General features: G+C 49.1%; 1 protein-coding gene across 1 annotated transcript in view; it reads left to right on the top strand.

Moving 5' to 3' along the window:
- The window catches only part of HMCN1 (hemicentin 1), a gene marked incomplete at both ends in the record, with an annotated part of 185973 nt that overhangs the window by 153772 nt on the left and 7415 nt on the right, over positions 1-24786 (top strand). The window contains 32 exons of the mRNA XM_082287593.1: positions 928-1069; positions 2088-2232; positions 2978-3105; positions 3485-3641; positions 3818-3939; positions 4118-4282; positions 4461-4568; positions 4709-4846; positions 4990-5124; positions 5358-5627; positions 6102-6292; positions 6661-6874; positions 7329-7463; positions 7939-8129; positions 8607-8688; positions 9711-9980; positions 10481-10651; positions 11188-11358; positions 12700-12870; positions 14133-14303; positions 14464-14634; positions 15022-15192; positions 15413-15562; positions 15733-15870; positions 16193-16314; positions 17110-17347; positions 18467-18529; positions 21812-21931; positions 22197-22331; positions 22703-22816; positions 23090-23215; positions 23864-23992. Of these exons, the coding sequence (XP_082143719.1) occupies positions 928-1069; positions 2088-2232; positions 2978-3105; positions 3485-3641; positions 3818-3939; positions 4118-4282; positions 4461-4568; positions 4709-4846; positions 4990-5124; positions 5358-5627; positions 6102-6292; positions 6661-6874; positions 7329-7463; positions 7939-8129; positions 8607-8688; positions 9711-9980; positions 10481-10651; positions 11188-11358; positions 12700-12870; positions 14133-14303; positions 14464-14634; positions 15022-15192; positions 15413-15562; positions 15733-15870; positions 16193-16314; positions 17110-17347; positions 18467-18529; positions 21812-21931; positions 22197-22331; positions 22703-22816; positions 23090-23215; positions 23864-23992 (4954 nt within the window). The remainder of the gene's footprint in view (positions 1-927; positions 1070-2087; positions 2233-2977; positions 3106-3484; positions 3642-3817; positions 3940-4117; positions 4283-4460; positions 4569-4708; positions 4847-4989; positions 5125-5357; positions 5628-6101; positions 6293-6660; positions 6875-7328; positions 7464-7938; positions 8130-8606; positions 8689-9710; positions 9981-10480; positions 10652-11187; positions 11359-12699; positions 12871-14132; positions 14304-14463; positions 14635-15021; positions 15193-15412; positions 15563-15732; positions 15871-16192; positions 16315-17109; positions 17348-18466; positions 18530-21811; positions 21932-22196; positions 22332-22702; positions 22817-23089; positions 23216-23863; positions 23993-24786) is intronic.

The raw sequence follows: 24786 nt of genomic DNA, 5'->3' as shown, positions 1-24786 counted from the left end.
TTTAGAAACCATCACACAGGTTGTGTTCTCAACAGGAAAGGCCAGTGATTGCCCAAAATCTGTCAATAACCCCCCCTGCTAGTGAATTGGGTCACCTGAGAGCTCCAGCCCTGCACTGCAGCCTTGGAGCTGGTGCCTGGTGTGAAGCAGGCTACCAGCGTGCTACTGCAGAACCAGAGGAGTTTCACTTCTCTGGGATGCCCTTCTCAGACTCTCTAACCGGAAGAGTAGATGGGAATGTCAGCTTTCAATTCTATCCAGAGGGTGGCACATACTGGAAGAACTGAGTTTGTGCTCTTTTTCCTGCTGGTTTTTATCCAGTCAGGTCTCTGAGCACTCGTAGCTGATGTTGCTGTCAGTGATTGATGCAGGCACGACACAGGCTGGGTATGGTAACAGTGCTCTCACTGAACTGGCTCCTGGCAGGGGCTGTGGAGTCACTGTAGCGCTGGGAAGAGGGGCAGCCTGTGCCCAGAACTGCTGGCTGGTGAACTCCTGGCTGGTAAACTGAGCTGGCTAAGCCTGTGCTGCTTCCCACCTGAGCCAGTCTGTGATGCTGGAAGAACAGTGTAGAGAAACTTCTATTCCTTCTGCCTGTGGAGTGCATAGATCATAAAGATATTAAATTAATCATGTGCTATTAGCTTCCCCTTCCATTAAAACTCCAGAGCCCTTTGGCTCTGTAACAGCTGCCTCCTTCAGGCACAAGCCCCAGCAGGGGTTTCAATGGAGAGCCAGTAAGCAGTGATAAGTTTTGAAAACTACCCTCTTCTCTTCAGGGATGTAAAGGCAGCAATGAGTTTGGTCCCTGGTTTATCGGTGCCCTTCTCTCCTGGCTTTTATTGCTGTGCAGTGGAAGGATGTTCAGTGCTCACGAGAGGCCAGCAGTGAAGCTCTAAACCCCTGCCTGTGTCTGTGTGCCCACAGGGAGGCCCCCGGCTGCGGATCCTGTCCAGCGGGAGGTACCTGCAGATCAACAACGCCGAGCTGGGTGACAGCGCCAGATACACCTGCGTGGCCAGGAACGTGGCAGGGGAAACCACCAGGGAGTTCCTGCTGGCAGTGCACGGTAACGTCATGGAGCAGCCTCAGGCAGCTTGGGCTTTGCATGGCGTTTCTGCAGGAGCTCAGGCAGCAGGGACTGAGCATTTGTGGTTGCTTTCCAGGCACGTGTTGGCCACTCAGGCCATGCCCAAACTGTGGGGCCATGTGCACGGCCTCGTGTCCCACTGCTGAGTCCACAGCTGGCCCCCAGACTAAGGGACCTGCTGGGCACTCCCCATGGCTCACTCTCCATCCATCTGTGCTTCTGTGAGCAGGGGCTGCATCTAGCCATCATCTGACATGGAGTCAGGATACATCCAGAGCGAACACCCATGTCCAGGACTGACAAACACTCTTGGACAAACCCAGAGCAATTGTTAGAAGCATTTGACTGGCACCTAGGGAACAAGGTTTCACAGCTGGCTTGGCCACCACTTTGGCAGGTTACTTGAGAGCTGTGGCAGCTTCTCTGCACCTGGAGAGGACAGGGCTTGAGAGACCTTATGCTCGATACTTGTCCTGTGCTACCATAGCCCTGAGCTCCATTTTAAACCTTTTTATTTTCTCACCTCTAGTCTGATGAGAAGCTGTTCTACTCTCACAGTCAGGTGACTGGAGGGAACTTTTTCCCTTTTTCTGTTCTGTTCCCAGCCCAGTCACATGGGCCCTGCCTTACACTCTGCTCCCAATGATTTGCCTTACCTGGTCCAGCTGAAGTCCTTTTTTGTCAGAGAGTAATCAGGAAGCAAGGGTATCCCCACTAACTTAGCTTGCTGAATTCCATGTGCTGAACTCCCACTGTTTTAGCTGTGATGCCCTTTGCACTAACTTGCAGAGCTGACCTTTGCAGTGCACTTCAGCCAAACTTTCTTTCTCCTTCCCTGCTGCACCTTGGCAATTACCATCGCCCAGAATGGTAAGAAATTTGTTCCTGTCTTTCCAGTGACCCCAAACCTGCTGCTGCACCTCTTTTCATGTGTTCAGTTTCAATCATGGCAATGTAGAATTACTTCCTTTGTATTATCAGCAATTCTCCCTTGCAGTGGCTCCCACGATCCGGAGCAGCCCCCAGACTGCTGTGGTGCACATCAATGCCTCTGCCCTGCTGGAGTGTGCTGCAGAAGGAGTCCCAGCCCCCAGGATCACCTGGAGGAAGGATGGGGCTGTTTTTACTGGAAACAATTCCAGGTATTGTCCAGAAGTCAGCATAAATATTCTTCATTGCTATTTAAGAACATATTTATTACAGAAACTTAATTAGACATGAAATTGTTCTACAGAAAAGTAGCAGCACCAAAGGTTTCACCCTTTTGCTGTTAAGAAGGATAAAAAAACTCCTTTGGCAACCAAATATAATAATAATTATTCTGACATTAGAGATTTTGAGCAGTAAATGTGAAAGATCTTTAGATTTTTATATGTACACGGACTTTCAGGATGAAGCCAAGCAATTCACGCAGACCAAAAGCTATTCTGTACTTTCTAATACATGAAACTTTTTATACATGTTCTAGTACCAACTTTTATTACAGTGAATGGTTTCTGTCTTCTGACTGTTTTATAGGGAAGTAGTTTGGTATTTTCTAGAACTGAGCAAATGCTAAGGAATTCTGTTATATTGCAAAGAAAAAGTACAGGCATTAATTAGGGTTTTTAAGGTTAAATGAGAAACCATAAAAAAGGGGGTTGGCTGTTTTCTGTAAATCCAGTATAATTTATGTGAAATCACCATGTCAGCCAGATTTCATCATTTCTTTGGGAAATGGATGTGCTGGGAAAGAGTGAAATATGTGAGAAAACTCTGCGCCCCGATGAACGCATGGCACTTTCAGGCCGTTGGTTGCGTCTCCTGAGTCATCTCTTGCTCTGCGCTGCCAGGGCAGCCCATGGCCCTGTGGATGGATGGTGGGCAGCACCATTTGCTCTGTTGCAGGTATTCCGTGTTGGAGGATGGGTCCCTGCACATCCCCTGGGCACAGGTGGCTGACTCGGGCAGATACGTGTGCATGGCCACCAACGCTGTGGGCAGCGAGCGCCAGCGCGTCGACCTGCACGTCCTTGGTAAAGCTTGGGGCTGAAGCTGCTGACAGCAGGTTTCTTCTGCCAGAGGCAGTTTCAGTTTAGCCCCTTCTTAGCTGCTCTGGTAAAAAAAAAAAAAAGGGAGAAATGTACAGTCTTAGGAATACATCCCAAGTATTCCTGAGAATGAACTATTTATTCCTTATTCTGAACTAGGAAGACTTGACGCACCCCGTGCTCTGTGTTAATTGGTTTACTGCTGTCAAATCAGTCTTTATAAAAATTAAGTCAATGTGTTCAGACAGTTCAGCTCAACATATTTAGGTATGAGAGAAATGTGTGGGTGTGCATATATATGTGTGTGTGTGTGTGTGTGTGTGTGTGTAATTGTTCTAAATAATTAGGCTTTGTTTGTCCTTAGTTCCTCCAGCTATTGCTCCTGGGCAGACGAATATCACAGTTACTGTAAATGTGCAAACCACTTTGCCTTGTGAAGCCACTGGAATTCCCAGACCAGCAATTAGCTGGAAAAAGAATGGGCATCTGCTTAGTGTTGACCAGAACCAGAATACATACAGGTGAGAGGTGTTTTCTGTTTCACTCTGGGTTTCAAGTTTTCAGGGATGATTTTGGCACTTGAAAAATCTAGCTGTGCTTAAACACTACCTTGTCTAGCTAGCAAATTCAGTGGGCTGATTACCTGAGAAGGAAAGACGTATTTTAATGGCTTTTACTTTCTTTTTCCTTTGTTCAGACTTCTGTCTTCAGGTTCCTTAGTAATCATTTCTCCCACTGTGGATGACACTGCTGTCTATGAGTGCTCTGTGTCAAATGATGCAGGAGAAGATCAAAGAGCAGTTGAGCTCACTGTTCAAGGTACAGGGGATATTGCTATTACATGTGTGTGGCACCCAGAACTTCCTTGAGGTGTTCCAATGTTGAGATTTTTATTTCATTCCTCTTTGATACTGATATCCATAAGTCTCTGGTATTTCCAAGGATTTATAACAAGTGAACATGGGCAAATAACCTTTGCCCTGCTCTTCATTTTCAGTGCCCCCATCCATAGCAGATGAAGCCACAGAGCTCCTGGTAACAAAGCTGTCTCCAGTTGTGGTTTCCTGCACCGCCTCTGGAGTTCCCATCCCCTCAGTTCATTGGACCAAAAATGGCATCAAGTTGCTTCCTAGAGGAGATGGCTACAGAATTCTCTCTTCAGGTAATGTGCTGCAGGAAATCAGTGCAGTCAGGCACATCTGTAAGTAATGAATTACAGAAATGCAAACAATCCCCCAAAGATTCCCTCTCCGATGGCTTGGAATGAAATGAGGGATGCTGCAAGGGAGCACCTGTGTCTCGAGGATACTCTGCATGTTGTGGTGCTCTCTCTGCCCCAGGAGCTGTGGAGATCCCCTCTGCCCAGCTGGCCCACGGGGGCAGGTACACCTGCGTGGCCCGGAACGCCGCGGGCTCTGCCCACAGGCATGTCACTCTGCATGTGCATGGTAAGATGGAGGCTGAAGAGCAAGGCTGTTCTGGCAGCCAGCATTGCTACTTCAGCCTGCTCAGGTTGTGCAATTTTAGTGCTCTTCTGTATTTTCCTAGCCTTGAATGTTCTGCTTTTCCTTTTTCTTTCATTCCACAGAGGCGCCCGTTATACAGGCCCAGCCGGGGGCATTGGATGTCATTGTGAACAATCCCATTGTGCTGCCCTGTGAGGCCACAGGCACTCCTCAGCCTGTGATCACATGGCAGAAGGAGGGCATCAACATCATCACCACAGGTATCCTCCCAAAGCCTGGGACCCCGCCTGCTCCCATGACACAGACACCCATTTTCTTTTCTGAAACTTGGGTTCCTCCTCTCCATTCATTTAAAACCAAACATCAAACCAGAAGTGGCATACTTCAATTATATTTGCTTTAGGGAACAGTTACATCATCCAGCCGAGTGGCAGTTTGCAGATTGCCAGAGCAGCTGTGGAAGATGGTGGCACATACATGTGCGTTGCTCAGAATCCAGCTGGCACTGCTCTGGGGAAGATCAAGCTGAAAGTTCAAGGTAAATCACTTTTTCAATGCCTTCTCTTGGTCCAAACACAATTCTGAGCAATAGAAAGGGACCTAAGTGCTTTCCTGTTTGATGTGATGCTGAACAGAGCCCAGCAGGTTTATTTCTTTTAGTTTGATGTCTGCTTTAGGATATGCTTTTAGAATTATTTTCACTAAGATATAAAGTGTTCCATGCTTCTTACAGCATCTACTTCTTTTAATAATTGTCTTTGTTCCTTCCAGTTCCTCCGGTTATCAAGTCCCACGTGAAGGAATACGTCATTGCTGTTGATCAGTCTGTCACTCTGCAGTGTGAGGCTGAAGGCTACCCTGGGCCAGAGATCAGCTGGCATAAGGATGGGCAGCAGATAACAGAGTCCATGCGAAGGAGGATCCTGAGCACGGGAGCTCTGCAGATCCTGTTTGTGCAGCCCGGGGACGGCGGCCGCTACACCTGCACAGCGGCAAATCCCGCGGGATCCAGCACCTCCAGCACGGAGCTCACCGTGCACAGTGAGGAACTCTTCTGGGAGGGTGGGGGGCACTGCAGCGGCTGGTCCAGACAGGCTGAGGACTCCCCACCCCTGGAAGTGTCCAAGGCCAGGTTGGACGGGGCTTGGAGCAACCTGGCTAGTGGAAGGTGTCTCTGTGCATGGCAGGAGGTTGGAATGAGATGGGCTCTAAGGTCCCTTCCAGCCCAAACCATCCTGTTATTCTGTGATAAGTGGGACTGTAGGGAAACAATGTGTATCAGCGTGACCCCACAGAGAGTACGGAGCTAGGGATGTCCAGGGAGGAGTTCAGAAAAACTGTGCTACTTAATATAGGGGAATGTTACTGAGTTGTAATATCGGCCAGTTGCTTGAATTTCAGCACATGGTCATTGATGGACATGGACAATCCAGAAGGTCCAGACAGGGTTTTTTTCAATCCAGTGTTGTGCTTGGATAATACCCAGAGGAAATGTTTCTAATGTCCTCCCCACAGTTCCACCCAGGATCCACAGCACAGATACGCAGTACACGGTCACGGAGAGCTCCCAGGCTGTTCTGTCCTGTGTGGCTGAGGGGATCCCAACACCAGCAATTAACTGGAGGAAGGACAACATGCTGTTAAGAGAGACAGTGGGAAAATACCAGACTGTGCCTGGTGGAGACCTCATTTTGGACAATGTTGTTGTAAGTTCCCTAAAGCTAAGCTATTACTGGACACATTTGGCAGTCATAAGATCCGCTTCTGGGTTAGTCATTGTTTTATTTTGATTTCTTGTTCTTAGTGTTCCAAAAAAATTTTAAAAGTTTCATTTTCCACTGGGGAGTAAACTCTATGAAGAATTTGTAGTGGTAAATCCCCAGAAAGGGTAAAAAGAAGTGTTGGTCATCCTTCAAATTTAGGGAAGTGGAAGAGCTCAGCTGAGCATTTCTGTTGAATGCTTGTTCCAAACCTTTCAGGATTCTCTTACTGATACAAGTGGTGTGTGCTGAAGGATATATCCCAGCTGTAGGATATATCCCAGCTGAAATTCCCCCATCATGTTTCCTTCCAGCCTGAAGACTCTGGCAGTTACACCTGTATTGCCACCAACGCTGCTGGGGAGGACACGCACACGGTCACCCTGACAGTCCACGTGCTCCCAGCTTTCACTGAACTGCCTGGAGATGTAGCCTTGACCAAAGGAGAACAGCTCAGGTTAACCTGCAAAGCAACTGGGATACCTGTCCCCAGAATAACGTGGACCTTTAACAATAACATCATTCCAGGTGGGTCCCTGATGGTCATTTGGCTGCAGAGTTGTTTTCCCCTGTGCAGCATTGCAGCTTAGGGCAGGGAATAAGAAAACTCTAGCTGGAATAAACTGTTAGTGATTGTGTGAGGAGTATCTTTAGTGTTATGCAATCATGTACTTAAACTGCCTCTGAGACAAAGCTATAAGGAAGGTAATTAAGAAATCATCCCTCTTCTGTTGCCAGTAATGGAACACATTAAAAACATTCATATCTGATGGTATTTACTCAGCATCCAGCCACTGATGCTCAAAATTAAGGGGCAGCTGAAGTGAATGGGTGCTTGTGGGCACGTGTCACTGCAGGGGCTTTCTGTGCATTCCTGGAGGGCCTCTGAGCTGTGCTGCTGAGCAGTGCACAGATTCAAATGCTCCTGTGAGCTGTGTCTGTTTCAATCCCTGGAATGACCCTTTCCCTGCTCTGCCTGCAGCGCAGTATGACGATGTCAATGGGCACAGTGAGCTGCTCATCGAGAGGGTGTCCAAGGAGGACTCCGGGACCTACGTGTGCTCTGCAGAGAACACAGTGGGCTCCATCAAGGCCATTGGCTTCGTGTACGTCAAAGGTAGGTGAAATTCAGCAGCTGTGGTCATTGCTGGGCAATGTAACCATTGGGTTTGGATGGTGGAGTCAGAATGGGATGAGTGGGAAGGGACCTTAAAACTCATCCAGTGCCACCTCCTGCCATGGGCAGGGACACCTTCCACTAGCCCAGGCTGCTCCAAGCCCCACCCAACCTGAGCTTGGACACTTCCAGGGATCCAGGGGCAGCCACAGCTTCTCTGGGCACCCTGTGCCAGGGCCTCCTCACCCTCCCTGGGAACAATTTCTCCATAATATCCAATTTGAACCTTCCTGCTGTCAGTTTAAAGCCATTCCCCCTAGTATTTAATACCTTGCCGATGGCTAAATGGGAAAAATCCGAACAGGTTGAAATTCCCCCTTCAGAAAGTCAGAGGTGAGTGATCCCTGCCAGCGGTTATCATTAAGGACATTTTATTTTGGCTCTACTATTTCTCTGCCATCCCTTGTTTTTTCAGAGCCTCCAGTCTTCAAAGGGGATTACCACTCCAGCCGAATCGAGCCCTTGGGTGGCAATGCCATGTTGAATTGTGAAGTCAGGGGAGATCCCCCTCCAACCATCCAGTGGAGCAAAAAAGGAGTGGGAGTTCAGATTAGCAACAGAATCCGACAGCTTGTGAATGGTTCCCTCGCTATCTACGGCACCGTGGTGAGTCCTGCCCTGATACTGAGTGTCTGCCTTGAACTTGATACTGATATTGCTGATCACATTGGTTTGAAAGAGTCAGGCTAGCCATTTATCCTTTTTTGCTTTTACCTTTAACAAATGTTTTCATTCAGACTAGAATTAGATTCAAATTATTGAGGCAAAAACCCCCAGGGGGTCAGAGTTCTCCCTGCTTGTCAGAAGGACTGAATTTACATACTAACTGTTGGTGTGTGAGATCCTGGTCATGACCAGTTAAATGGGACCTTTGCTCTTGACCTTAAGAGAGCTGTGTTCTACGGGTCAGCTGAAAAGCAATTGCATTCTCCATGTGCAAATCTCTTATTCCAAATCTAGTTTCCTAACCTGAACAACAAGATCCCTATTTTTCTCCATGAACTCGTGTCTGCATTTCGAATTGGGGTTAAGATTCCCTGCCAGGTGGGGTCCTGTGGACTGAGCCCCTGTTTTGTTCCTCAGAATGAAGATGCTGGTGACTACAAGTGTGTGGCAACCAACGAGGCGGGCGTGGTGGAGCGCAGCCTGACACTGACCCTACAGAGTAAGGCTCAAAGGGAGACTTAATGCCCCTTATGGGAGTGAAAACCTGCCTGTGGGGAGGTGCAGGCAGCTCCTGGGAGAGTGTTGCAGGTTGGGCACTGCCCTGGAGGTTTGGACTCATCTCCTCTTCCATGGGATTGTAGAATGGCTTGGGTTGGAAGGGCCCTTAAAGATCACCTGCTGTGGGCAGGGACACCCTGCACTAGAGCTGGTTGCTCCTTGAACACTTCCAGGGCTGGGGCAGCCAGAGCTTCTCTGGGCATCTTTCATCATGAATATTTGAGAGTCTGGTCTAAGCTGTGATTGAGGTCAAAGAAGAGAGGAATGTAAAGGGCGGTTGAGCCTTAGAAACCAGTGTGGAATGGGCTGAATCACTCTCTGAAAGGGCCTGTTTCTCTTAGTTCACTCAATACAGCTGGAATAAACTAGACTCCCAACCTATCAATTAAGCAGGTTACATGAGGTGAATCCTAATTCTCACTGACAATATTTTATTTTTTGCAAAAATAATGTTAGAATTTTTCTTTGCTAGTAGGAGAATTTCTAAACATGCCCTTCCTACTATAGCCTCAAGCAGTGTGGGTCTGTTCTTTACCCCTCAGTTGTCTCTTGACATGATTAATAACATTTTCCTGTGGGTTTTATGAAAAACAACCCATTTTGGCAATAAAGAAGAGCATGTGCTCATGTAGCTGGGCCTTAATCTCCACTTCAGTGCTCAGATTGCTGCATATTCAAACCAGCCTATTGCTGGTGTTGTAACGTGTGTCTGTTTGGTGGCACTTGGGAATGTGGTTTCATGGTGAACATCAATGGTGGTGCTGGGTTGATGGTTGGACTTGGTGATCTGAAAGGTCTTTTCCATCCTTAAGGATTCTGTGTTTCTGTTTTGCCAGTGGGGGGTCAGCAATAATAATTTTAGTCAAAGTAAACTGATTTAGGATTTCTCTGCGCTCGCTTTAATACTAAATCAATCAAACCTGTGCCCATGTGCTGTTGCCCAAAGAACCCTTTATCTTCCAGGCCCCCCAGTGATCACTGCTGAACCCGTGGGGACCGTGCTGGAAGCCGGTGCCACAGCACTGCTGGACTGCCAGGCCAGAGGAGAGCCCCCTCCCACCATCAGCTGGTCCCGCCAGGGACAGCCTGTGCTGGGTGATGACAGAGTGACCCTGCTGCCCAACGGCTCCCTGCGCATCGCCGTGCTGCAGAGGGAGGACACCTCGGAGTACGAGTGTGTAGCCAGGAATCTCCTGGGATCTGTCCTCGTCACAGCCCCCCTGACTGTGCAGGGTAGGTGCACAAAACATCAAAGAGTGACTTTGAAGCTGGTAGATGACAGCATTAATCTGGATCAAATGTGGTCAAGGTACATCTCGCCCACATTTACGGTTGAGATGTTTGATCTTACCTTCTTTATAAGCATTAGGTCTAAGGTAAGCCTAGTGTGAAGTGTCAGTGGGATTCTCTTTCATTAAATTTTATTCCATTATGCTCATTCAGCTGGGAGAGACAGAGGCTGTGAAGGGTAAGAGACAAAAATAATAATGAAAGGGTTTTGAACAAGATCCCATCCTCAGAACACATCATAACTGAACTGTGCCTCTAAAGAAAAGCACTTAGGAGCATACGCAGTAATTGTCTTTGAACTACGGTAAGAGATTTTTGCACAGAAATGACATGAAGTGAGTTGGATTTCCAAGGGTCAGGAGGTTCAGTTTTCACTTGTCTCTGTCAGCCTAAGAGAGCTGTAGGCACCAGCAGTGCCAGCAGCATCCCTGCTCCCCTTGCAGTGCATGGCGGGTTCTCCAGCTGGCTGGAATGGCGGGCGTGCAGCGTCACCTGTGGCCAGGGTGTGCAGGAGCGTGTCCGGCAGTGCGACAGCCCCGTGCCAGCCAACGGGGGCCGCGGCTGCCAGGGGCCCCACACCGACCTGCGCAGCTGCCAGCGCCAGCCCTGCCCAGGTACCGTTGCATCGCACAATCCCACACGGGTCTGGGTGGGAGGGACCTCAAAGCTCATCCAGTGCCATCCCCTGCCATGGGCAGGGACACTTTCCCCTAGCCCAGGGTGCTCCAAGCCCTGTCCAGCCTGGCCTTGGACACTTCCAGGGATCCAGGGGCAGCCACAGCTTCTCTGGGCACCCTGTGCCAGGGCCTCCCCACCCTCACAGGGAAGAATTCTTCCAAATACCTGATCGAAATCTCTCATCTTTTAGTTTAAAACTTTTCCCCGTGTCCTATCACTGTCTGCCCATCTAAGTCTTTCTCCCTCTATTTTGTAAACCCTGTTTTAAGTACTGAAAAGCCACAATGAACCAATGCTTTTAATGTGCCTTGTATTAAGTGCCCAAACAATGAACTTTTATCACTATGGATCTTCATGGCAGATTAATTTTTCAAAGTAGTTGTAATTAATTTTGGATTTTGTGGAAAGAGGATATTTCAGTAAATACTGCAGAAATACTGTTTAATGAAAACTGGGCTTTTCTGGTCCTTAGTGGATGGGAGCTGGTCGGAGTGGGGGCTGTGGGAAGAGTGTTCAAGGAGCTGTGGCCAAGGGAACAGGACAAGGAGCAGGACCTGCAGTAACCCCCTGGCTCAGCACGGAGGGAAGCCCTGTGAGGGCAGTGCTCTGGAGTCAGTCATGTGCAATCTCAGGCCTTGCCCAGGTAAGAGAAGAGTAATTTAACCTTATTTGCATGAGGGGCGTCACATACTGGTCTCTTTGTTTCCCCAAACCCAAATTATCTGAGCTTATTTTTAGTTGTTCGTTACTTTTTTTTTAATTGAATGGCTCTAGCTCTTGGAAACAGGAATCACAAATGTAAGTGTAAGAAATCTCAACAATTGCTTTTTTTTTCTTTTTTTACACCAGTAAAAATATTAATTTTGTATTTTAATGTTTTCCAGCACTTGTTACCCACATCCTCACAGTGTAAATTCTCTCTTCTCTAAACCTGTCTTGCAAAGCCAGTTAAAATAAGTAAAGAACCAAACCCAAACCACCACTTATTTAAAAGCTATGTTAAAGTGATTGTTAATAATTTAAGACTTTATCTGTATGTTTTCCTCTGTTGTTACAATTTTTAGCCACATTTTGCTCCCAACTACCTGAATGTTCAGGTTTCCTTCCTGTCACATGAGTATTTCCCACATTTGACAGGTTGTTGTTTATTCAGAGCCTTCACCACTGACGTGTTCCCTTCTGTACAATTGCAATGTTTGATTTTTCCATTTTTCCCTGGTTCTGCTCCCACCGTGATGCAAAATGCTCATCCATGGGCTTGAGACTCACTTCTCTAGGTTTTGGCAGGAAAATCAGCTCTTGTTGCTGTTCTTTGGCAGCTTTTAGCCAGGCTGCCTCAGCCCCGCTCAGGCCCCCATCCTACCCAGGGGATTGGGAAAATGCAGATTTGATAAAGCGTTCAGTTCTGATGTTCCATAATGGTGGTGAGGTGATGTAGTCAGAAAACAGAAAGGAAAGAGTCAATCTCTGCTTGGCAAAGTGCTGATTGTTTGGGCCACTGCTCACGGCATTTCATGGGGGATCTGGGATATGCCAGGTGTGTGTCTGTCCTGGGCAGTGTGGGGGGATCCAGGATATGCCAGGTGTGTGTCCTGGGCAGTGTGGGGGGATCCGGGATATGCCGGGTGTGTGTCCTGGGCAGTGTGGGGGGATCCGGGATATGCCGGCTGTGTGTCTGTCCTGGGGGCAGTGTGGGGGGATCCGGGATATGCCGGGTGTGTGTCCTGGGCAGTGTGGGGGGATCCGGGATATGCCGGGTGTGTGTCCTGGGCAGTGTGGGGGGATCCGGGATATGCCGGGTGTGTGTCTGTCCTGGGGGCAGTGTGGGGGGATCCGGGATATGCCGGGTGTGTGTCTGTCCTGGGGGCAGTGTGGGGGGATCCGGGATATGCCGGGTGTGTGTCTGTCCTGGGGGCAGTGTGGGGGGATCCGGGATATGCCGGGTGTGTGTCCTGGGCCGTGCCGAGCTGCGGTGCCGTTGCAGTGCCGGGCGAGTGGAGCCCCTGGGGGCCGTGGGGGCCGTGCAGCGCCACGTGCGGGAAGGGCACCCAGACGCGGCTGCGGCTCTGCGCCAGCCCGGCCCCGGCGCACGGCGGCCCCGCCTGCCGGGGCCCCGACACGCAGCTCCAGCTCTGCCACCGCCGGCGCTGCCCAGGTGAGACCAAACTTCTTCCCTTCCCATCCCCGCGTCTGCTTCGGGTGTGGTTAACACTTTCTGGTTCTAAAAGTCTAATTCCTGAAAAAACTCCCCTTCAAGCTTTTTATTGTCACTGACTCTGTCACTACTTAGCATCTGCTACAGACCCTGCAAATGGGATTTCTTTCCCTATCCTTGTTGCTTTACTTTACAGAAGCTGCGTTTTCAATTATTGACAGTTAAATGATAGGTTTCCTAAATATTTGTTTTAAAAATTTTCTGTGTTCTGTTATTCATTTATCCTTTTCTTCCACATTTCAATGAGTGGATAGGAAAAATCACAATCCTGAAATAGGACTTTTATATTTGGCTGAGTGCAGGGATAACGGAGGGAAATTCCATGGATTTGGAACATGTCAGAGTGAGCCTTCTGGCTTCGTGCTCCATCCTGCCAGATCTTACACTGAGTCCTTGCCGTGACCAGGAAGTGGTAGAAGGGAGAATGACCTTGTGATGGTGGACCTCAAAGCCCATCCAGTGCCACCACTGCCATGGGCAGGGACACTTTCCCCTAGCCCAGGGTGCTCCAAGTCCCTTGCAGCCTGGCCTTGGACACTGCCAGGGATCCAGGGGCAGCCACAGCTTCTCTGGGCACCCTGTGCCAGGGCCTCACCACCCTCACAGGGAACAATTCCTTCCCAATATCCATCTAACCCTGCACTCTGGCAGTGGGAAGCCATTCCCTTGTCCTATCCCTCCAGATCCTTGTCCCAAGTCTCTCTCCAGCTCTCTTGGGGCCCCTTTAGTTACTGGAAGGGGCTCTAAGGTGTCCCTGGAGCCTTCTCTTGTCCAGGTGAACACCCCCAGCTCTCCCAGCCTGTCTCCAGAGCAGAGGGGCTCCAGTCTTGGGAGCAGCTCCGGGGCCTTCTCTGGACTCTCTCCAGCAGCTCCAGGTCCTCCCTGTGCTGGGCCCCAGGGCTGGGGCAGCTCTGCAGGTGGGCTCTCACCTGAGCAGGGCAGAGGGGCAGAATCCCTCCTCCCCTGCTGCCCACACTGGGGGATCAGCCCAGGGCATGGGGAGTTCTGGTCCCACCTCACATGGCCAGGGCTGGTCCAGCTCTCACCCACCAGCAGCCCCAGGTCCCCGGGGAGAAATCCCTGAGTAGCCAAGATGCTGTAGAGAGCCAGTGACATCCATGTTCAGTTTTCCCTGATGCAGCACTGCTGTGCTGTGTTACTCCTGGAGTCAGAGGCTGTAGCTGCCATGCCTCTCTCCGCAGTGGATGGGAAGTGGTCCCCGTGGAGCAGCTGGAGCGCCTGCAGCGTGTCCTGTGGGGGAGGCAGCAGGCAGAGGACGCGCCACTGCTCCGACCCAGCCCCGCAGTTTGGGGGACACAAGTGTGAGGGAAGTGACATACAAATGGATTTTTGCAACAGTGATCCTTGCCCAGGTAAGTGCTTTGGGTTGGGCTTTTTGCCTACTCGCTGGGTTTGGTTCTTTCCTTTTGGGAAAAAAAAAATAAGAAGGCACTCTCCAACAAAAGTATTTTCTTAGCTTGACTGTCTGGTTTTAAATCCCAGAGGAAGATCAAATCTGACTTATTCTTGCAGTTCATGGCAACTGGGGCCCCTGGAGCAGTTGGGGAACTTGCAGTCGGACGTGCAATGGGGGCCAGGCGAGGCGGTACCGGAGCTGCGACAACCCACGCCCAGCCAGCGGCGGCAGGGCCTGTGCTGGGGCTGATGTGCAGATCCAGAGGTGCAGCACGGACCTGTGCCCAGGTCAGTGCTCACAACAGCAGTGGGAATGCAGCTTTCTCTGCAAGGCAGCAGGGTATATGTCACATAAGGAATGTTGACCATCTGTGGAAGTGTCCAAGGCCAGGTTGGACAGGGCTTGGAGCAACCTGGGACAGTGGAAGGTGTGCCTGCCTGTGGCAGGGGGTGGGACCAGATGAGCTTTGAGGTCCCTTGCAACCCAAACCATTCTGGGATTCTGTGTTTCTGAGGGCAGGAGTGTTCACACCTGCCCATTAAGATGGTTTAGTCGCCCTTTGAGCTATTCCTTTAGAACCTTGGTTCCTCCATGAAGGAATTGACTTCAGTATAACCGATGCAGCCTGAAACATTTAAACTGAAAAATTGCTTTCTTCATTCTTTATTCTGCAGTGGATGGAAACTGGGGGCAGTGGCAATCATGGAGCCAGTGCTCTGCTTCCTGTGGAGGAGGAGAGCAGACCCGGGTGCGCCTGTGCAGCAGCCCAGCACCATTAAATCATGGCCGTCCTTGCCCTGGGGACTCCTCCCAGATATCCAGGTGCAACACCCAAGCGTGTCCTGGTGAGTATTTACAGCCTGCTTGCAGTGACAGTGTGGTGAAAGCCTGTGGCACTTCCGATTTCGCTGGTGCTCTCTCTCATCTTGGCAAGTTGACTGGGTAACTTAATATTTTGGGCTTAAATGTGCTCTGCAACTTAAGCTCAAGTCTCTCTCCCCTAAAATACCCAACAGCGTGTATCACATGGGGTTGTGTTTTGCCTCTCCCTGCTCCCCTGCACAGGTGGGCCTGCACGTGCCAAGGGCAGCATCATTGGCAATATCAATGATGTGGAATTTGGGATTGCTTTCCTGAACGCCACGGTAATGGACAGCCCGGACTCTGACACCAGAGTGATACAGGCAAAGATCACCAATGTCCCTCGGACCCTTGGTAGGCCTCTTTGACTTTTTTCAGTTTTTTCTCTAAATACACCAACACCTGTGGTCTTCTGGTTTAAATCTGAAGGGTTACACTAGTTCTAGGTCTTCATATTTAGCTCCTGTGCATATGGGTCCGTATTGAGATCAAAGCTCCCTGATGTTCTGTGGTGTTTTCTTCAGGCCCAGCGATGAGAAAGCTCATTTCCATACTCAGCCCGGTTTATTGGACAACTGCCAAAGAAATTGGGGAAGCAATGAATGGGTTTACACTCACTGATGCTGTCTTCAAGAGAGAAACTCAGGTGGAGTTCGCAACTGGTGAGTTCCCTGGGATATACCAGCTCTTTCTGTGTCCAGTAAGCCAGATAGATGTTGCATTTCTGAAAAGACAGCAGGGGACCATTGCTGAAATTTGGGTCTTGTGCTTACACCAGTATTTTCAGACTGACTGTGGCCTTCTGAGGCTTTATTCCAGCTTTTAGAGCTGTAGTTTGAAATGTGTTGTGTTTTTTCTCATGGGCATGGTACACCTTACAAAATGTAAGTATAAATAACTAGTCAAGGGACTCCAGATCCCGTGTGGTTATTGGGAGTCTGTGTTTGGGATGTTTGATAAATCAGCGTGCTGTTAAACTGCCAGGTGAGATCCTGCGCATGACGCACGTTGCCCGCGGCCTGGACGCGGACGGGGCCCTGCTGCTGGATGTTGTTGTGAGTGGCCACGTGCTGCAGCTCCAGTCGGTGGCTGATGTCAGTGTCAAGGTAAAGCTGCTCCAGGTACCACCCCTGCTCTTGTGCATCTGTACTCCTCTCACCCAGAGGAAAGCAGGAAACACTGAGTCCTGAAACCTGCTGTACTGTACTTGACTTCTTTTGTGCCTGGTTTAACTGATGATGCTGATGTTGCCTTTGAAAGCAGAAAGTTCTCATGAGGTGTTGGTCTCTCAAGAGTGTGAGATGTTGGCAGGTAGTGTTGAGGAGGGTCTTCAGGGCAATTACTGATGGCTGGCTTGTCAGTGTTGCTTTGGGCAGAGCCAGAAAGGTGCATCTTTAACCTCTCTGACTTAGTGATTAGTAGGAGGTAACCAGTATTTTACTATATTAATCCCACCATGCAATAAATACACCTGAAGTTGTTGATACTTTGGTAAACTGCAACATGTTGTATGTCCAATATTTATGCCCCTCTCAATGGCAGAATTCGTCTCTACCGATTTTTTATTTAGCACATTTGTCAGCATCTGACTTAGAATAAAAGCCAAATATTTAGACCTCAAAAGATTGTTATTGAGGAGTAAGATATTTTTTAGAAATGCTCTGCTGTGGTCTCCATCATCAGGATCCTTGGTACATCAGTCTGTATCTTTTTTAAAGTAATAGACCAGGCAGTGTTAAGATTCAACAGCTAAAATAGGAGTGAAAAGGACCCGTGTGTGCAGTACCCTGTGCTCCGTGGTTAAGATAAGCCCCTTTTCTCTGAACACATCTCACAGCTCTGAAGTACAGGCCCAGGTAGTGCTGGTGTGGGAGCAGCTGAAGGCCAGGGTTCTGTTGCAGGATTACACAGAGGACTACATCCAGACGGGCCCTGGGCAGCTGCACGCGCACTCCACGCGCCTCTTCACAGCAGACGGAGTCAGCGTTCCCTACACGTGGAACCACACCATCACCTACGACTCCACCAAGGGCAAGATGCCCTTCCTGGTGCAAACACTGCGCGCTGCCTCCATCACAACCGAGTACAACCCGCTGGAGGAGGCCGTGGCTTTCAAAATCCAGGCTTCCATTGCAAAAGGTATTGTTCTGGTCTTTTCCAGAAATCAAACAATGGAAAAAGAGTGTCTTCTCTTCTTAGAATTCTTTGAGTCACCTGTAGTCTCAAAAAGAAATTCTGTGAAACTTGGGTAGCTTTAGTGTAGATCGCAGGACCTACAAATCTTGTTGATGTACCCATAAATTAATTATTAGTTAGCATTGCTAACTGCTGGCTTTTATGAACCTGAGTGACCAAAGGGATGGGCATGGATTTGTGTGAGCAGATTTTCCTTTGAGAAGCCCTAATTAATGAGCAAACTGGCTTGTTACTTTTTTTTAACACTATTTGGGCTTTTTTTTTTTTTTTTACAGTGTAGGGAAATTACTCTGGTTTGGAAGTAAATGAAACAGTGGGGTTGCCTGCCTGTCTCAGTCTTTCTTTTCAGTAACAACATTCTAAATTAAGTAAAATAAGGTTATTCCCACTTGCCAGATTAGGGACTCATTGTACAATTTGAAAACCAAGTACATTTTTTTTTAATTTAAAAAGAGATCTGATAAAAGGAAGTCTCCAGGTCAAGATATTCTTGTGATTAGATCTGGCTAAGCCTTTACTGAACTTGGATTTATTTCCTCCAACAATTAAGATACTGGTGTTTGGGATTTTTTTTAATTTAATTTTTTCAATTTCAGTTTTCAAGCAGCCAAATCCCTCTGGCCTTTGAGGAGTCTCTCCCTCAGTTTTCCATTGCAGTTCATAGTACACACTTGTGTTCTTCTACAGTGACCTCCTAAGATTTGTGACGTGCTGGTTTGTTTGGTTTGGGTCTGTTGTCCTCCTTTTATGTGAAGTCAAACTGAATGGTCTTTATTCTTTCAATAAGAAACTTTGCAGGATGCATTAGGCTGGGATGGAACTTGCAGCTCACTCTGAGGGAGCCCCCAACCTGTTCAGTGTTATTCAAACCGGCTCAAGCCATGTAATACTGGCTTTTAGTGACCAAGCAGAAAAATCACTAAAGGCTGGATTTAAAAGTTTCTGTTTTGTGGTGAAATATAATAAATATTGTCAAATTGCTGGGCTGCAATTCTTAATGTTAAAGTAATGAACTGGCCATATTTTTATCCACAAGTGACATGTGCTTCCTTTATCGTACAGGGGACCGGAGCAACCAGTGCCCTGCAGGGTTTGCTTTGGACTCGTCTGGGCCTTATTGCTCAGGTACTGACTGACACTGGTGGGTGTAACCATGGAGTCCTGGAGTGGTTTGGGTGGGAAAGGGCCTTAAAGATCCCCTATTTCCACCCCCTGCCATGGGCAGGGACACCTTCCACTAGCCCAGGTTGCCCCAAGCCCCATCCAACCTGGCCTTTGGACACTTCCAGGGATCCAGGGGCAGCCACAGCTTCTCTGGGCACCCTGTGCCAGGGCCTCCTGTTGCAGTGGGGATACTGTAACACGCATAGATCAAACAAGGAGTCCCGTGGAAAGGAAATACATATGGACGGATTCTTGATAGCTGTTTCAGAGATGTTTATTTCTCCAGCCGCATGGCCGGGGCTGTGCTCAGGAACTGTTCCAGTCACCGGACCAAGGCTCCTTTGCCCGCGCAGGGAACACAAACCAACCAACGGGAACGAGGCTGAGCAGGGGCAGGGAAACCCCGTGTCTGTGCCCTCAGGGCCCCTCTGCCAGGGCTGCACGGCGGGGGAGGGACCCCAACACCTCACCCGTTTTATTTTAATAAAAGGAGAATGAAAACAACTGGATAAACATAACAAGAACAGTTTCAAAACAAAACAAGCCACCCTCCTGAGTCTTTAAATGTCCAAACAGATTCTGTGGAACATCTTAGGGCTGACAGGAGGGAGACAGAACTCTCTGAGCATGATTTGTGGGGAAACTGAGGCAGGAGAGAGTTTAATTTCTTCCCTCCCCCTTTTCATCCCCCACTTGGCATTGGAAAGGGATTTTTGGGGAAACAATTGGCAAAAGCATGGTTTTGTGAGGGAAACCATGGATGAAAAAGCGGATTGGGAATACACTGGGGTTAATAGGACATAGGGTAAAAGGGAAAGGTGGGATTAGGAAAGGAAGACTGTAGGGGGGGTTTACAATGGAGATATTGTCTAACATGACTACGATTTTTTGCATATATACTGCCTTTTACAGGAACACCATCAGGCCCAGTGACCTGCAATGCTTGTAACCCTTTTCTACCTTGTATAATTTTGAATTCCACCACCTCTCCATCTCCCAAACTTGGGATGCATTTTTCAGGGTTATTCTTTTTAATAGCAGTTCTATGCACGAATATGTCTTGCTGGTTGTCACACCTTGTTATAAAACCATAATTTTGCTTAACATTATACCATTTCACTATTCCTAAGATCTTAGCTACTATGATTTTTTCCTTTTTCCGAGTGGCTGCTGTTTTCTGTCTTGCTGCGTCTTTGCTCTCTCTTTCGGTCGCTCCCGTGTTGGAATTGTCGGAGCTGCTGGTGCCTGCTCGCTCTTCCCGGGGTCGCGTTCGGGGCTGTGCGGGCCGGGCCGGGCCGCGCCGCTCAGTTCTCTGTGCGTCGCCTCCTCTGGTCGCAGCTTCGCTGCCGCTGCCAGGCGCTGCACCCACGTCTCGGCCAGGCCCCTGAGCGACGACTCCCCCGTGCCCTGCTCCAGTGCACGTTTCGGCCGGGCGCGGCTCCGCTCCACCGCCACCACCCGCGCACCGCCCCTCTCGGTCAGGCGTTCCCGGGGCTCGCTCCACCACGCGCTGCACGCGGCCGGGTGGGCACCGCTGGGTCCCGCCGCTCCCACCGCGCCTCGCTCCGCCACCAACACTGCGGCTCGCGTGGCTCTGCCCGTGCGCGGGACCTGCCTCGCTGCTGCTCGCAGAGCTCTCGGTGCACATGGCCGGGGCCGCACCTGAGCCAGGCTTCCCTTCACCAGGACACAGCTGACATTGCTCAACAGTCTCGGAAATTAAATAATATTCATGAAAATATTCTTCCATCGGCATATATTTTGACTCCAATATTAACTGTGTCCAAACGGCCTTCCAAAACTCCTTGGTAAGAATTAAATCCCAAGAAACATAGAAAAAGTTCTTAAACAACCATGCCAGGAAGTGTTTCAGTTCTTTTTGAGCTTGAATCAAGCTAAAATTTACAAATCGTTGTTCAAGAATCATTTTAAGATGAATGTCCATATGCGGCTCTGAGAGCCAAGAGTCTTCCCACGGTTCTTCCATAGTTTAGATATGGAATAGCAAACAAAACCAAGAAGAGGAATCCAGAGTTACTCACACAAATCAGTCGCTTAGGGATCAGGGATAGTTCTGCTCACAATTCTCCACCATTATGTTACAGCGGGGATACTGTAACACGCATATCAAACAAGGAGTCCTGTGGAAAAGAAATATATATGGACGGATTCTTGATAGATGTTTCAGAGAGATGTTTATTTCTCCAGCCGCATGGCCGGGGCTCTGCCCAGGAACTGTTCCAGTCACCGGACCAAGGCTCCTTTGCCCGCGCAGGGAACACAAACCAACCAGTGGGAACAAGGCTGAGCAGGGGCAGGGAAACCTCGTGTCTGTGCCCTCAGGGCCCCTCTGCCAGGGCTGCACGGCGGGGGAGGAGACCCCAACAGCCTCCTTACCCTCACAGGGAACAATTCCTTCCCAATATCCCATCTATCCCTGCACTCTGGCAGTGGGAGGACATTTCCTGTGTCCTATCCCTCCAGGTCCTTGTGACAAGTCCCTCTCCAACTCTCTTGGAACCCCTTTAGGCACTGGAAGGGGCTCTAAAGTATCCATTAAGCCTTCCCTTCTCCAGGTGAACACCCCCAGCTCTCCCAGGCTGGCTCCAGAGCAGAGGGGCTCCATAGCCTCCTCTGGACCTGCTCTAAGAGGTCCATGTCCACCTTGTGCTTGTGGCTCCAGAGCTAGACACATTATTAAACTACCAGAACCTACATCCCTTTTATTTAGAGTTCAAAGTATGTACTTCAAAAAGTGTGAGTTATCCTTGCTAAAAGGGTGTGGATCCAAGGGTAGTTGAAGACTTTACTTCTGTCTTCACCTACAGTATGAGTAGTGCCCAGACAGCTTTTACATCAGTACCTCAGGTACACTTAGAGGACACAAAGCCTCAGGCTCTGCTGAGCCTGCAGAGCAACAAAGGACTTGGGTGACCTGTGTGGAGGAAAGGATGAGTGTTGGCACCTCAGACAAGAGCCCACATGTTCCCGCTCGGGGGATGGAGGTGGAGAGAAGTACACAAGCTGGCTGTCTCTCTAGAGTCAGGGTTATTTTAGGGAGAAATCATCTGAAATGATTTTGTGGACTTACTTCATTACCTCTTGAAAGGTTGCAATTGAAGGGAATTGCTGGATCTGGTTTTGTCCTGTGGGCTTTTCCAGTCGCACCCCTCTGAGGAAGGATCAGATTGGAGTAGTTTCTTCTGAAGTCTCACTGGTTTTTCAAATATTTTCTTGTTCCAGATGAAGACGAATGTGCTGTGGGAAATCCTTGTTCCCACACCTGTCACAATGCTGTGGGATCCTACTACTGCTCCTGTCCCAAAGGCCTCACCATCTCTGCTGATGGCAGAACATGTCAGGGTAAGAGAGGTGCTGCTGGGGACGGCTTGGATACAAATGCCCCTTAGATAATTTTAGGCTTTAAAATACCTTAAAAGGCACTTAAATTGCTAAGGAGAGGTTTTATTTGGGCCATTTTCTCATTATAAGAATACAATTTATTGGTGGTATTCTAATTATTTCACAGCTGAATGTATTTGCAGTCAGGTGTTTCTAGTTGCTGGTGCTGAAGGCACTGGTGAGTGTGTGTCCGCTGTGCGGGGTGTGCAGCTCGTTTCCATTGCAGACATCGACGAGTGTGCGCTGGAGGGCCACAGCTGCCACGCGGGGCAGGACTGCGAGAACCTGCCTGGCTCCTTCCGCTGCGTGCTGCGCTGCGGGAGCGGCTTCCGCAGGGCGCCCGACGGCTCCAGCTGCCGAGGTACGCACGGGCTGCGCTCGCGGCCATCAGCTGGAAATGCTGCTCTCCAGCAACTGAAACTCACTTCAGAGGGCGTCTCCAAGCATCTGTCTATCAATTTTGATTCTTAAGGTTGTGGATTTTTGGGGCGTGGGTTTTTCTATAGGTTTGTTTTGGTTTTTAATCTTTTGCTTCTTCCATCTTTAGAAGTAAATTTAAAATCCCATCAGAGAAGAGCTTAGCATTCTTGGGTTTGTGCCCTGTGTGCATTTTCTTGTACAAAGATGGGAGAGCAGCAAACACTGCTGAGCAGAACTCGGCCAAACCCTGCTCAGGTAATGCCCATGGGGCAATTCCGAGCCCTGGTGTCAAGGATTTGTGTTGTTCCACAGACATTAATGAGTGTCAAGAGTCCAACTCCTGCCATCAGCGTTGCTTCAATTCCATAGGAAGTTTCCACTGTGGCTGTGACCCAGGATTCCAGCTGAAGGGCAGAAAATGCGTGGGTAGGGATGAAGTTCTGAATGTCCATTCCCCCCTTCCAACAGACAGAGTTCAACATGTATTTGTTGCTCTATTTATTTATGAAAGAAAATCCTGCTATGGATGATACACTTGATGTATATTTTGGAATTTGTCAAGCAGTACTAAAGCCAGAGGCAGCAAGAATTGGGCTGACTGATCCACGTGCATGAAATTATTCAGTGTGTAGACACAGGGTAATTTCATTACATAATTGAGTGCAATCCTGCTTTTTTTTTGGCTTTTGTTTGAATAAGATGTCAATGAGTGCCGGCAGAATGTGTGCAGGCCTGATCAGCTCTGCAAGAACACCCGTGGTGGCTATAAGTGCATTGATCTGTGTCCCAGTGGAATGACCAAAGCAGAGAATGGGACTTGCATTGGTGAGTAGAAGCATTAATGCACTGTGTGCTGATGGGAAACACGGGGACAATGATGAGGTTTAGTTTTTTAAATAATCCTGAAGATTGTCCATCTCCACTTACTAATATCTGCACATATTAAAGCACCAACTTGTTTTTGCTTATGGGAACATCTGTATTTACCTTTTTTTTTAATTAAAAAGCAGTAGTATCCTTGCCACCTCTAGTTTTCCATTGTTCTCAAGCAAGAACAGTAAGATTTTCCTTGGTGTCTTTTCTGTGTTGGCACCTTGATTTCTCTCAGTTATTCATTGACTGAAATGTTTTGCCCTGTGTCTGCATGATTTCTTGAGAGTTGGGCTCAGGAGCTCTCAATCAAGATCACAGGTCCCTGCTGCTTATCAGGGAGGGTTTTAAGCACAGTGGATGTTGTAGATGGTACCAAAGCTTTTGTTCCAGCAGGGTCATGGAATGATTTGGGCTGGAAGGAACCTTAAAAATCACCTATTTCTCCCCCTTGCCACGGGCAGGGACACCTTCCACTATCCCGGGTTGCTCCAAGCCCCATCCAGCCTGTCCTTGGACACTTGCAGGGATGGAGCAGCCACAGCTTCCTCCCCCAGTAAGGATTGTGCAGAGCTGTGACCGTTCCCTTGCCGTGTGCTGCAGATGTTGACGAGTGCCGGTCGGGGTCGCACCAGTGCCGCTACAACCAGCTGTGTGAGAACACCCGCGGCAGCTACCGCTGCGTGTGCCCGCGAGGATTCCGCGCCCAGGGCACGGCCAGGCCCTGCGTGGGTAAGCTGCCACTCAGTCCTCTCACACCTTCGCTGCTGCTTTTGCCTGGCTTTCTGCTGCAACACACCAGCAGTGCTATCCCTGTGGAAGACCATGCTGTAGAGACAAGTTTGCTCTGCAGTTCCAAACTGCCCATCCAAAACAAAGTGTTCCATTCTAAACAAACAGTCAGAGCTAAATGGTTCCAAACAGAGATTGGTTTGGGGCCGTACTTTGAAAACAAATTGTAAGAGGGTCTCAGAGCACTGGTGGATGGATGTGGCAAGAGACCACTCCACAGGAGCCTTCAGTTATAAAAATGAGATGGGGTTTGTTGATGTGCCTGGCTGTGCCTTGGCCTGCCCTGGCTCTCCCTGGAAGGCAGTCACACAGAGAGTCATGTGGGTGCCCCTAGGGAGCACACCCCAAGGAGCTGCAAGAGGCCTGGCAGACCCAGAACTGAGTTTGGCTCCTGAACATCCCAAACACACCTATTCCCCCACCAGGACTGCCAGGGGGGTTCCTCAGCAGGTAGAGCACAGTGCTCCCTTCCTGGCATGAGTGACTCCCAGCAGGGAAGAAATAGGACTCCTGACACTCACAGGAATGCCAGCCACGCAGTCACTCCCTGTGCCATCTTGGCATAAAGCCACACAGGGTTTTCTCCCATGCCATGGGAGGCTCTGGAGCTTGGACATGGGGAGCAAGAGAGTTTAATGTGTGGGGCCAGTGCAAGTGGATAAGCAAATTCCCTTGGCATTTAAGAGACTTCAGGAAGGCAGTAGGATCATTTAGAATCATCTTTACTACATTTA

Source organism: Coloeus monedula (assembly GCF_965178545.1).
Source record: "Coloeus monedula genome assembly, chromosome: 9".
Lineage (NCBI taxonomy): Eukaryota > Metazoa > Chordata > Aves > Passeriformes > Corvidae > Coloeus > Coloeus monedula.
Note: the sequence above shows the minus strand (reverse complement) of the source record. Positions and strands in the feature narration are given on the sequence as shown.